We start from the raw sequence: 13,840 nt of genomic DNA, 5'->3' as shown, positions 1-13,840 counted from the left end.
TTGGCATCAGAAAAGCAGGGCAAGTCACTTTCTATATATCTGCTTGCAGAGAAGAGGGGGTGTGCTTGTTCCTATGGGAGAGCCGTTGCGAAGATTGTGTGTGCTACGGCATGACACTTAAGTGCAATACGCAGCGTGCCGGTCTCTTGGTCACTTGTGGTCGAGGGATTGGTACAATTCGATTCCGATTACTCTGTTGAGGACGACGCTTCACCCATTTTTTCTTCAGGTAAGCTATGCCTAGCAAGTTGTTCGAGAAAGGATACTACTAATTGTGTCTTTGACTAAAATTCTTTTGGCGGATTTCCGCACTCGACCTCGGTCTAAGAAACTCGAATGGCACTACCTCTATCCTACACGCAAGACCTCAATCTCGAATCTTCAGTCCTTCATCCTCCCCCGTCTTAACAATGAACAAGCCTTTCCGAAAATAAAAACAATCACATTCCGACTTTCCAGCTCTCCCTATTCATCCTCTTCGCTGCCTTCATCCTCATACTCCTCGACTCTACTAGCCGTGTACAACTCCCTGTTCCTCTCGTTTCCTGGGTCAATGAGGTCTTTCAAATATTCCAACTCGTCCACAAGTGCCTCGCAATATTCGCGCCCCTCCGCGGCTGAATCCAAAAGTTCCAAAATTTGCCCACTAGACGTCTCGATCTTCTGCTGCAAGCGCTTGGCAAACTCAAAACGAATGGCGCTTCTGCGAGATTGGGCATCTTCTCTCATGTTAGGTCTCAAAGCCCGGTCCAGATCATGAGCAACTTTCCTGTTCTCTTGCGCAAATTCCTGGCCATACTGTCGAGGCTCTCCGTTGCTGTTGTCGTGGTCTTCACGTGCTGCCATTGTACTTATCTTTCCTGTCACCTTTGCAGTCCTGTTCGCAGCCAATGCAAAGTTAGCATCACTTTCCTGTGGAGGAATCACGAGCGAGTTTGTATTTTTTGGGCCCATGCATGTCAGGTCTAGAATCATTTCGCAAAGGAACCCTTGCGATTGGAAACACTTACCACATGCGAGCCAAAGCTTCTTCCTTCATGTACTCACGTATGGCTCTGACATCGTCATTGTACCCTGTCAAGAAATCGTCGTACAACGTGTGCGCAAGCACAAGTCTTTGATGCAACTTTCGCATGGTCGGTACGAAAGTCTAGCTCTTTCCAGTTTTGCAAATTGGACACCCGGTCTCGCGCTTCTTCTCGATTCCCGCATCCCATCCATGCCTCTTGGTCGTGGCATATCACGGTCTGCATTCATATCGTTGGTGAGCTTTCTGGCATCACTGTACCGTCGTCGCGGGTAGAACCCTGAACTGCCAAGTTCGGGGTTGCCGGTGTCGCTATCGACGAGGTAATCATCGTAGTGGTAGTCGCGGGGATATGAGTTAAATGCCTGTCGCTGTCGAGGGTCGCCGAAGCGATTCATGCTGCAAATGATACCCAACCTGTCGAGGCTTCGATGTGGCTTGGCTGGCGTGATACGATTCGAGATCAGTTGCGAAGCCTGTGGTTCTATGGGGTGCTTTGCAAACCGATGACCTCGTCCAAAAGCTGAAGATATGCGGGATCTTGACCCCATTTCAGCCATCTGGTCTTGGAAGGAGGAGGGCCTTCGCATATCTATTGAAAGGGGTCGTGACTTAGGGGCAGCATGCCTCCATGTTCACATCTTGAAGGACTTAATAATCGTCCACTCTAATCTTACTGCTTGATTAGCCATAGACAAACATATAATCAATCACTTCAATCATTTGCTCGTCCAGTGATCTGGGTTTCCCTATCTACTTGCATCTTGCCAAACAACTGGCTCTTTGACTTTGAAAAAGCTGGAGAGTTTGGTGAGCTCTTGAAACAATTCCATCAAACCACACTGCCCCTCACCTACCTCAACGCAACCTCCCGCCGCTAAAACGACCCCACCTTTCCGGCTTCCGTACTACCCACACACCCTCTACAAACGTCACGTCATGTATGACAAACAAACAAATCGACCTCCTGATTTCCAATCACTAAAGGTACTCCTATCCATCTCTGTTTGACTATTAATGCGTATCCTCCTCTCAAAGACAAATATCCTATTCTCGCAAAAGAGTTTCTTGTCCGGAGCAAAACGAGGATTCGCCATGTCAGCAGCAAAGGAATTCCCGCCGGAGAAAATAAGGAGTATCGCAGCTGAGGTTGCAAGCTTGTTGAAGGAGAGAAAGGAGAGTGTTTGTGTGGCTGAGACTGTGTGTTTTCTTCTACGCTCTATTGCGAAAGCTGAAAGAGCTTCAATCAAATAATTTGCTGATGATTGGCGGGACGGTAGGCAGCTGGGGGGTTGATCTCTGCGTCTCTTCTTAGTACACCGGGTGCAAGCGGTATATACAAGGGTGGTTTGACTGTATGGACAATCCCCTCCCCTTTTCCCTTTATCGCTTTTCATTGCCAATTTTACACCCTTGGCCTTTCATATATCGCTAACAAACATGTAGCTCTACACACTAGAGTCACGCATTGCATTCGGTAACCTTGCATCCCTCTCCCTTGAAACGTAGCTCCAGAAACTAACTCTCCACAGCCGGCTGACCCAAGAAACAATAACCAGCTACAAAGGCCCCACCACCGCCATCGTAGCCGGACTAGCCACCAACGTCCGCCCAAAACTCAACGCCAAGTACTGCATTTCCGAGTCTGGGACTGCAGGGCCAACAGGAGGTGATACCCCGAACAGGACCCCGTGAGTCTTCTCTTCACTTCGCATCTTTTCTAGACAAACAAGAGAGAACTGATCTGAACTGGTTTGGTAGGGGGTATGTTGCCCTGGCTGTTGCTACGGAGAGCGGGACGTATAAGAGAGAGCTTTCTACGGGGCTTGGGGGGGATAGGGAGGCGAATATGATTCAGTTTGCGGTTGAGGGGCTGGTTTTGTTGAGGGATGTTATTAGAGGTGATGCGAAGCTTTGAGGTGATAGTTGAAGGGTGGGACTGCGAGAAATATCCGTGTCTTGATTCTGAGATTGAAGAGTAAGGAGGGCTTATAGAATTCAAGTTGAAAATTCTTCAAAAGTAGGAATTTGACGGATAATCCAAATGGCTAGTCTTAGAAATACAGGAAGCCAGGCTCTGAAAATGTGTGTCAAGAATAAATATTATTGTACAACTAGTAATCAGTGGAATTCTTATAAAGAGGCCGCACGTGCTACTCATAATACTTTCTCCCGAAATCAATGACTTTCAGGAACAGGCGGTCCTCGCTCAAATACTAATTCAGAAGCTTGGTGATGTACAGACTACTTCAAGCACAAGCAACATTTACGTGCAGGTAATCGTTTCGGCTGACGGGTTGAGGAAGATACTGCTGGTAAATAAGTTGGATCAGACGTCTGGGCTAGAATCGTGGCTTTGCTATAAAGTGGACAGCTACTCACCAGTCGTGCTTCTTACCCTTCCAGAACCAGCTCAATGAGTGGGTGGGAATTTTGACCAAGCTGCAATGCGGATACTGTTTGAGAATGTTAGAGCTGAGAAGGTAGCGAAAGATGCTGGCGATATACGGAGTAAAGAGATATTCTATGTGCTGCCTTTGGAATTGAGGGGGCTGGAAGTCGGGAATTAAGAGGACTGCTGGCTACTTCGAATGTAGTATGAAGCATGAATTATCTAATGGACTGAGGAGAAAGACGTCCGTATATGCTTTGTTCGATTCAGGGGTAGCGAGGATAAAAGCTAACCTTGTTAGGCAGGTGGGGGTGGGGAAGGGGGTATGCTGGACTACATGCTTTAGAAGTTGAGGAATACTTTCAATCGAAATGGACGAGATACCATGGTAAAGTTCTTCAATGAAATTCTAGACGGTCTCAAGGACCCCTCTTTCCATCCTGTAGCGAAGTGGCGGCATCAATACATCGCTCCAATCCACCCGGAACATCATTATCGTAAAGCTCGTAACCACCAAAACTCCATCGCTCAAAAGAAGCCATTGTGGTAAAGCTCGTAACCACCAACACTCCATCGCTCAAAGGAAACCATTCTCTCATACAATCAAACAATAAACCCAATCCACCAAAAAAACACATCCATGATTTTCCAAGTCCCTCACGAGTTGCCTGTGTTGTATCCTCCGAAGGTAGGTGTATCATGCGTGCTTGACGATCAATTGTTGGGCGAATGATCAGTCTTCTGCCGCTTAGCTAGACGTCAAGCTTCTTCGGGTTTCTCCTGCGGAAGCACGTCGAGCCGTTCAGCTGGAAGTGAGGCTTCCTCGAGCTTCTTCTGCGGAAGCATGTGGAGCTTTTCTTTATTTTTCCACACCTCAGCCATGTTAGATTCCAAACAGAAGTTTTGGCATATGTCTTTTTGTTCCTGAAGGGTCATGTCCAAGTGAGCAAACTCTCTACCCATTGCATCTGCCCGACCAAGATCAAGTTCCTGAGCCATTGCATCCGTCTGACCAAGATGAATTACCTTGCCCACCTCATAGGTCTTCCAGCGTTTTTCGATTGCGTGTGCTATACGTTGCCACGGAGATCCATGACCTGTGGGTCCCACTTGAGCAATGTCGCTAGGCTTTGAATAACAGTGAACATATGCATGGCAACTCTCATGAAAGACTGTGCCCAGATAGTTGCAGAAGTCCGTTTCACACCCGCCGGTGAATCTCTCATATATATAGATTGTGGTCAATCCCGCCCTACTACACGATTCGAGAGCTGGTACCGTTTCCCCTAAAATTCCTGGGGACCAGCCTTTCTGATAGATGTGTACGAAGTGGGCAACGCAGACTCTTCGGGCCAGGGCACCGTTGAAGAATACCTTGCTTATAAAGTCGGCAAGTTGTATAAGTACTTGTGAGAACGGATTAATATACGGCACGTTCAGGGAGGAATCCCCATGAAAGATACTGTAAAAGTACCTATAACGGGGAAATATAGTGTGTAGAGTATCTTTCTCCCACTCAGAGAACGGACGATGAAGAAGTCGTTCAATATTTTGAACCAGTGCATCAACTGTATGGCTCTCTTGTACCATGGGGTCGAGGGTAGTACTCGGATGGGCATCAGTGTTTCTTTCCATTTTGGGGAATTTCCACCGTGGTGGATGATCCTACGTGATGATTCGCGTTCATGCAAGATGGCGCAAACAAGGCGCGTCAAAGGGCAGGTACCGAAGGATTTCTGAAAGAATTAGACTCTATAAACAAGTAGGAAGTGCTTAGTATTCATACCGTGAGAGCTCAAGCAAGTAGAACAATGTCTCGTACCTGCGGTGGATGTGTCGTTGGTGGTTTTGAAGTGGAGGGGCACGTACTCTCTTTGTTGTGCTGAAGAGATGGGTTTAGCGGGAACGACGACGGCTAGAGTTTGGAGATTCGAGGGCTTAAGAAGGGAAGGGCAGAGTAAGAAGCCCCTAAGGCTTTGCGGAGGCTCCTGATGATCTTCAGACCTTTGTAGATGAATTTCACGTGAGTGCGTTGGGTCTTCCGAGCTCGGAGAGGAGCTTGACGTCGTCGTCGAATGGAGGGGATTAAAAGAGTTGACGCTCCCTGTCTATAGTCTCAGTCAGTACTGCATATCAGTGAGATATATCACAGTTTAGGTAACGCAGGGTGGTCTTACCAATTCAAGAGTACCGGAATTCGGGTCAAAGAAATTTGTGAAGACGTGTTACCTGAAAACTGTTTGTGGGGGGACTTAAGCTAGTGGCAGCAGGAAAGATGTGAAGTACAGGGGTGTCGGTAGGCGGGGTGATGTAAAAGACAGTCTAGCTCTCTATCAGACACAAGGAGAAGCATTCCAAGAAAGATACACAATTTATTTCTATTCAGCCATCTTTATAAGACTTGCAGCTTGCAAATACCCCCTTCTTCCGTTTTCAACTGCACTTTCTCAGTATTCCTCGTCCTGAGCAAGCCCTGGCCATCGATGCAGCAGCTTCAAGTCTCCTTTTGCCCCAACCCCACCACAAGCTGCCCGTATCATACTACGCAATCAACTGAACTCGATAAGTCCTTCACCAGAGCAATCAACAACAAGCGCTGTTAACAACGGACCTGCCGCGCATACTCAGACCAAGTCCCGTAAGGAAAGCTTTCGCCAAACAGCCAAGTCAGGATCTGATTTGGTTCTCAACATTCGCTGCCCAAATTCTCGTGGCAGATCTTCTCACCCCAGAGGAAGAACTGGCCGCCAACGGAGTGTTATGAAATGGCTTGTAGTCTGGGGGGGAGGGGTGCTGGTAAGTCTGCAGAAGATGTTCTTGTCGTCAACTCTGGCAGGGTGGTGGACTCTCGAAAAGGTGCTCAGGGGCTGAGTTGAGACTCGACTTGAATTTTATGCTCCTATGATGCGCCACCCCCCATAAAATTACTGGAATGGGGTGGAAATATCTCTCTGGTTCCACTTTATCATAAGTGGCCGTCTTTATGGAATTAGAGGCTCACTTCGCTGTCAAAGGAGACTTTAGAAGGAATTCCTGGGTATGCAGTCTCCCCTTTCTCAAACAGTCTTTCTTCATCACGTACGTGAGAGCCTCCACTTTAGGCTCAATGTGCTAATTGTTGAGGAGAGGAAACAGATCATTAAAAGTACTACACGCCAAAAACCGACAATAGCGAACCAACACCATACCCTCCAACCTCCTGTCCTCCCTCATTCAACGCCCAGATACAGAATAATTCACGCAACTCCAAGTAGCTTTAGCTAAGCGTCGCATTATGCAGCTCACAGTACTTGGACAATTAGATATGAAGATCGCAGAACAGTTGTTTGAACTCAGGTTCGGCAGCTCATGGCATTCTACCAGAAAAGCACAACTTTATGATGAGCTTGTTGCTTTTTACTGGAGGCGGGCAGGCACAGCAGAGTATAAGACATTGGCTTGGTCTGACAGAAAATAAACTTAGATGATAGTTTGGAACACTTTCACTGGTGTGCTCTATCTAGATATTTCTAAGTCCAGTGACTTGAGATCCAGGGGTACACAGTTGGGTGATCATTACCAAAGGCACGGTTGTGCTGAAGTGGCAGAAGAGTTGGCAACTAGCCTTTAAAGGCCAGACAACCTGCAAAACAAGAATTGGCTGGCGAAAGTACAGTGTACGAAGGAGCTGGGATATTGCAAGCATTGGACAGAACATCGTCCCATCTGCGTTGAAGTTTCAACCTAGTACGCATGGCGGGACTAAATAACATCGCGGAGTACGCCAAAGGGTTTCAAACTGAGTTGCAAATCAGGTGGATAAGCCTTTCAAAGGCGGAAGAAAGTCACTGGAGTCGCAAGACTTGCAACATCATGGTTTATGAAATGAAATGAGTTGGTGCAAACAGCCTCATTATGAGGCATTTTGTACCTTTTCTGATCCTCGGGCTTGAAACCTAGTCTAGACTCCTATTCGAGGACATAAACCGTGTGAAAAGGTGCAAAGAGATCAGAGCTTAAGTTGAGAAACAAGCAAATCAGCAAGGCAGCACAGAATGATCTCATGAGAGTTCTTTTCACAGCCATTCTGGGTAGTTTCTAGAAAGATTCCCAGGATATCACTCCATGGCCAGCGCCATGCTAGTAGAGGCATCAATTAAAGGACGTTCAGTTCCCAGTGGAGCAATTAACTGACTGCTATTGATGGTAGAGGAAGGAAGCAGAGTTAAACATAGACTGCTCTGAAGTGGCAGATTGGTGACAATGCCAGTCTTATCGACCCAGTAGGGTATCATCAACTCTGGTAGTCCTTATACGAGTACATGTAGCTTGAGAATATCGTCGCGAAGGCATTCTGCGCTCGAAAGGTAGCGAGAGGGAGGCAGGAGCGTTTTGCTCAAGCCCTCACTCGGAATTTTGAGATGAGGAGCTTTCATGTCCTAGCATCTCGTTTGGAGTCGTTCAATCTATTGTTAGATTTGAATACTAGTATGATCCAATCGTGGGCAATGGTGTAATACTACTTAGAATTTTGTTTTGGTTTTTGTTGAATGAACATCGAGGGCGTGGTGAGGCTGGGATGGGACGGAATGGCTTACCTCCCTCCGTCGGACCTTCCGCGAGCGCATACATCCACGGGGGGTATTTCTTCCAAAAGAATGTCCGTAAGGAGTAGGAACCACCCAGCAATACCCATTGTCCTAAATAGAAAGATGACCAGGACCTGAGGTTCCCGAGGAAAAATAATTCCGAGTATATCCTCCATGGACCATTCAGGGCAGACCCAACCATCCAGTGTCTATAACAAGCCACCGAAGCAGCAAAACAATCCGTGGCCTCGATGATGTAGCCTATTGGCTTGCCGGCAGTGTTCTTTTTTGCGCTGCTCCCTCTTTTCCTCTTGGTCGATAGAATCGTAGAAATGACCTTTCGCATGTTCCTAGAGTTGGGGGCCATAAAACCCGCCGCTGTGGCAGTACACCGCAGTCGCTATCTCCAGGACCCCAAGCCTTTGCTGCAGCGCGTTTTCGCACATTTCACGGCATACATTGGTTCCTTGAAGCACCTGTTTTGGCGCATTGTAGCTGTAGTACTCGAGTATGGTGATGGATTGTTCTGTTGAGTGAGTGACGAGGGGTTTTTACTCCGCAGGCATGCCATTAGCGTGGTGACGGGTCGTTCCTGCCCTAGCAACAATTAATTCAGCCACCCCTTGATAGTCTCAGGCGCTTAGCGATATTACCATGGCGTATAACTAGAACAGCCAGCAGACTACGAGTACGAATCAAGGAGAGCTGGCCGGTTTCTTGTAAAGGCTGTTGGTGAGCATGGGAAACAGTCAATCTGTAGAACTGCTTGTGGCGTGCGTGCTAAAAACGGCCCCCAAAGCTCTGGAAAGAGACAAATCAACATAATTGTAGTCACATCGAGCAAGCACTGATGCAATGCAACGATTCTGAATGCATTATTCATGAGTCGTTTCTCTGTCCTAATTCCAGCGATTTTACTGCGTATAAAATCTCACGAAGAATGAGACATCAAGCGACTAGAACTGCGTTCTCCTAATATACTCTATAGCTCACTGACATGAAGTTGGCCATAGCAGAGAGGCCAGTAGTATGTCCGATTTACATTTGTATTTTACACTAGTTACTTCAACTGCCCGCGTACGTTTGTTTTCTTTTCATGATGAACGTATCCAGAGGACATACAAGGAGAATGATCTAGAGGTTTCTTCAGCTGCCAAATCTTGCAGCTAGCAAAAGATTTGGTTCTATTCCTATCATTTCCCCACTCAAAGGTCGGACTCGCTCTAGTAATAGCCATGTTTACCTCCTAGACACGAGAGAGAAGAATATTCCTCTATGGCTTGAACAATTCGTCATTCGCTCCCTGGTTCATTTGCTCCCTGGTTTATTTGCTATTTTCTCCTATTATATTGATAGATAATATAGAGGTCCCGAGGAAGCAAAGGAAGGTATAAACTAAGTGGTTAGCGAATCTATAAAAAGTTGCTAGGCGTGCGAGAGGCTACAAGTTGAGATATATACCCCTTGAATGCGGACGCCTCTCTTCAAGAGCCCATCTCAATCAACTATTAACTTGTAAATCCTTCCCTGGGTACTCCTGTTCAAAGCTGGGTTCACCAACTGGTCACGTTTTTCATCAGCTATAGAAGACCGACTCGCATTCACTTAGCAGTCGGGAACAGCTTATAACCAGAAGCAGGACATTGACGCTAGTGTCAACAACCAGGGCACGCCTTCAGAATTTGGAAAATCCAAAAATCCCCAGCCTGCCCCTCCCTCTTGTCTTTCCAACTTTCAGGCCCCTCTTTCAAGCAGCCTTTTCCTGTACCAAGTTAGCATCTGGAACTCAACACTCGCAGAGACTTCGATAAAAGAGCTTTGAAGCTTTCGAACTTGTCCTTGTCTTGTCGCTGTGTCAAATAAAAATAGAGCCCCTCAAAAGTGCGACGACTGCTGTCCAACCCTCTCAACCTCAACCCTTCCGACAGCTCCTTTCGCAATCGAACAGCATCGCCCTCTTCTAACGGTCACATATCTCACGTTGAAAACCCCCCCTTCCTCGTCCTGTACCACAGAGTCCCCTCATCGTCTTGTACCACGAAACCCCTTTCTCGACGTGTTTTCAAATAACGACCCCAAAGCGTTTACTGGCTCCCTCTCCCTCTTCTTCGTCAGCGTCAGAAAGAAGCTCTTCTTCCCGAAACGCTATCCATCTATCGCAGACTCTGCTTCAGCAAGTTGCCAAGGTCACTGACATCCTTGATTCAACTCGTCGCACGAGAGGAAATACCCAATTGATCCCTCAATCAACCAACCCCTTAAGAACCATGTATTTCCGCCAGATGAACGACCCCAAATTGGCTACCTACTGTTTTCCGCTTCCGCCAAACGCGTCGACATCGATTTCAGACCCAAAATTATCCATCTCAATGTTCCATAACGGCGAGCTTCCTTCTGCCATTCATTCTTCCAAGCCTGTCAGTAAGGTGGAACCCTTCGAGCGTTCTCGCGAAGAGGAGGAACATGAGATGCAATCTGCTTCTGAAGCATCCTTTGCGAAGGGATTCGCTATGTGTAGCATCGACGGGCAACAAAAATCATATGAAGAGCGTTACCCGAAACTGAAAGCTCCACCTACCTCGCCTGTCATGGTGACTCGGCAGTCTTCCAGTACCGACCAGACCGAGACCGAGTCCCTTGAATTATACAAGGAGACCGCGGCACTAATACCATATGGAAGACCCCCCCGCATGCAAGACAATTCCAAAGGATCGTATGGGTCCTACCAGGATTCATATGCTTCTGCTCGTGAGCGGAATCATATTGCGAAACCACTCTCGTATAGAACGGCTGGGCAAGACGACCGCATAGCCGCAAATGTACGAGAGGGGGAGGTGGAGTACCATAGACCACGACCACAATATCAAACCGTCGCAAACACCAACGCTGGACCTAGACACGCTCAGAACCCTTACCAACGAGCCTATCCTCAACAGCAACGTTCGCGCCAACAGGGCCGTAGCGAGCCCTGCGAAAGCATTCCGAGGCTGGGTCAGTACCCAACCTTGAGCAATAACAAATCAGTCGACGAGCCACGTAGAATATACAAGTGCCTCAATTCGCCGCACCAGCTCAAAAAGGCAGCCCAAATGCATGATAGTGGTTTTAGTAGCTCCGAATTACAGTCTTCAACAAAACCAATTGTTCGGGCAAAGCCATATGACTGCTGGGATCCGAACTTCCCGCCCCGTGGCGAAAGATTCCAATCCCAACGACTAGTTGATCGTGTAGCTAACGATGCCACCACTTGTGAATTGCGAGGTGAGCAAGAAGAGCAACAAAAGATGGAAGAGGACTGCCATCAATATCTGACCCCAGCCTCGCAAAGCTCCGTAATGGCAGCAAACCCGAAGGCCAAGCTGTTGACCGAGGCTGAATTCCGTCACCGCTTGGAGAGAGGACCTTCCATCACAATCATGGCTTCTCCAGTCCTCGGCGTTTTCGCCGATATCAGACTTCAGGCCGAGAAAGTTGACGAGCTGGTTCGGAGAATTGTCGGGGAAGCCCCTGTAAAGGCCGTCGATAAGATGAAGGGCGTGATGAGCTCAAATTCCTTCAAGCAGGAGCTGCTGGAAATGGTGGGAGAATTCCATGAGCGTACTCAACGCGGATATAAGACGATAGTCGATACAGTCAACTCGAACAGCTACCAGACTGACCCCTATACCTCTCTATTCCGCCATCTCGGCCCGGATAGGGTTGACATGTGCTATATTGAAGTGAGTATCCAGCCACAAAAACGATGAATTAATGCTAATAAATTACAAGCTCAAATCGCAGCTCAAAAAAACTGGCCAAGCCTTGGGAAAGATGGCTTGGGAGAAGTGCGTTGTATCCAAATCCAAGAAGATGAAGAACGAGATGGCCCCTCTTATGGCTGCGGTCGAAGAGGACATTAGGGTAAGAGATCTTTGAAAGTTTGATGATTATGTGCTAATGGCCCTAGGTTTTGATCGAAAAAGTCGAAGAACACATCAACCCGGGCAATCAAACCAAGATCGGCATGGCATACACCGTGATTGGGAACTATCAAATGGCGTATGAAAAGTGGCGCGATCTATAAGTTTGCATGCTGCGCACCCGCCGACGTTATCACAAACAACCGAAAACCGAGTTGTGTTTTCAATTCCCGTTTGTTCTCCAAAAAGTGAGAGCGGCGTAGAATTGTACACCACATGCCCGTGGTGCAGAAGGTCTGACAGCATTGGCCTTCGTTCCAGAATTGGCTGGCATAGGATATATTAACTTCGTTTTGTAGATTGGGTCGCTGGGAGGTTATGGGTAGATATCTGATTGTAGTCAGACATGTGCTGTGCACATTTTCTTTCGGTTCGGGTATGAAGCAGTTTTCTTTGCTATTAAAAAAACGAGGATGGTAATGACAAGTTTTCAGAGGCTTAATAAAAATTAGATGAAATGAAAAAATCTTCCGTAACTACTAAGGTTTCAAACTTGACCAAACTTGATTAGGTGGGAACAAAATGGCAGACATGGTAGGCAGATGTCAAACGAGGCAGAGCGAAATGCAGCAAAGCAAATTAAATCAAGGGACAGAACTTGAAGTTCAGTACTTGCAATAGAAAGCAATACAATTTCATACGGTAAAGCACTATCAGTCCCCCTTATCTTTTGCATTTCCGACCAGGTATGCTTTAATCACGGGGTGGGATGGTCTCATGCATCTTCTAGATGGCCATCCGTCATGCGTTCATAATCTCCAAGAAGACCGAAGGCATCCACTGTCGGGTGTTCCATAATAGAGAAGGTCGAGTATGGTCCAGGAAACATTAAGAGGACAAGAGATCTATTAGTGCTACCAGCTACCGGTTACAAATTGACAGGATGGTGGATGGAAGATATCTCTGCAGCCATGTTGGGAATGAGGAAGGAGTTGTAAGCAAAAGAGAGAGTTGTTTCTGGTCAATTACTGTGAAGGAAGAAAGGGAGGAGTGAAGTGAGGTCAAGGGCCCCGCTGACTAATCAACAAATGAACCACGCTAAGATTGTACAGAATTTCTCAATTTCTATCCACGCCAGCCACGATAAGAAAATAAAACCCCCCCTCTCTCTACAGTACGAACATCCACCACGACGTCCATCGCCAGAACACACAATGGACGCCCACGCACTCCTAACCTCCCAAGGTTGGCGCGGGACAGGCCACTCTCTTCACCCCACAAACGACAAAACAGGTCTCTCACGACCTCTCCTCGTATCCCGCAAAGATAATGTCCTTGGCGTCGGAAAGAAACAGCACAATACCAGCGATATGTGGTGGCTGAACGCCTTTGACAATTCGTTGAAGGGACTTGATACTTCGAAACAGGGTACGGTTGTGCAGACGGTTACGAGTGGCGGATTGGATATGGTTGCGAAGGGTGGTGGGAGGTTTGTTGGGAAGAAGGGATTGTATTCGAGTTTTGTGAGGGGTGAGTGTTTGACTGGAACGCTTGGGAAGGAGAGTACGCCGGAGAGTAGTGGGACGAGCACGCCGGATATTCAGGTTGGGGATAAGGAGAGGGCAAGGAAGCGGAGGAAAAATGATGGGTTGGAGACGAAAGGAGAGAGGAGAGAGAGAAAAGCTGCGAAGCGTGCTGCGAGGGCAAAGGAGTCAATACCGGCAATTGTTAAGGTTGAGGAGATTAAGGAAGATATTGTAAATGGGGTCGAGACGAAAGAGGAGCGACGGGAACGAAGACGACTGAAGAAGCTCACAAAAGAGGCAGCTCGGAACTCAGTTGAAGTATCTTCCGAGAAAGCAAAGAAGAAGAAGAGAAGGAAAGACTGAGCGAAATATGCTCGATTATGTTTGTATGCGAGTTTGGAGTTCTGGGAGCATTTAATCACCTCGAT

At 47.4% G+C, this 13,840-nt stretch overlaps 1 protein-coding gene across 1 annotated transcript; it reads left to right on the top strand.

Annotated features, from left to right (window-relative positions):
• Nucleotides 1-12,974: 12,974 nt before the first annotated feature.
• On the top strand, nt 12,975-13,775 carry LHYA1_G004733 (uncharacterized protein; the record flags this gene model as incomplete). Its single annotated transcript, XM_031149689.1, has 2 exons — nt 12,975-13,080; nt 13,132-13,775. 2 exons carry the CDS (start codon nt 12,975-12,977, stop codon nt 13,773-13,775), a joined length of 750 nt encoding a protein of 249 aa, XP_031005527.1.
• Between the last annotated feature and the right edge of the window lie 65 nt (nt 13,776-13,840).

The sequence above is a fragment of the Lachnellula hyalina genome, assembly GCF_007821495.1.
Source record: "Lachnellula hyalina strain CBS 185.66 chromosome Unknown contig00063, whole genome shotgun sequence".
NCBI classification, from domain to species: Eukaryota; Fungi; Ascomycota; class Leotiomycetes; order Helotiales; family Lachnaceae; genus Lachnellula; species Lachnellula hyalina.
The sequence above is the reverse complement of the archived record's forward strand: the minus strand, read 5'-3'. Positions and strand labels throughout refer to the sequence as shown.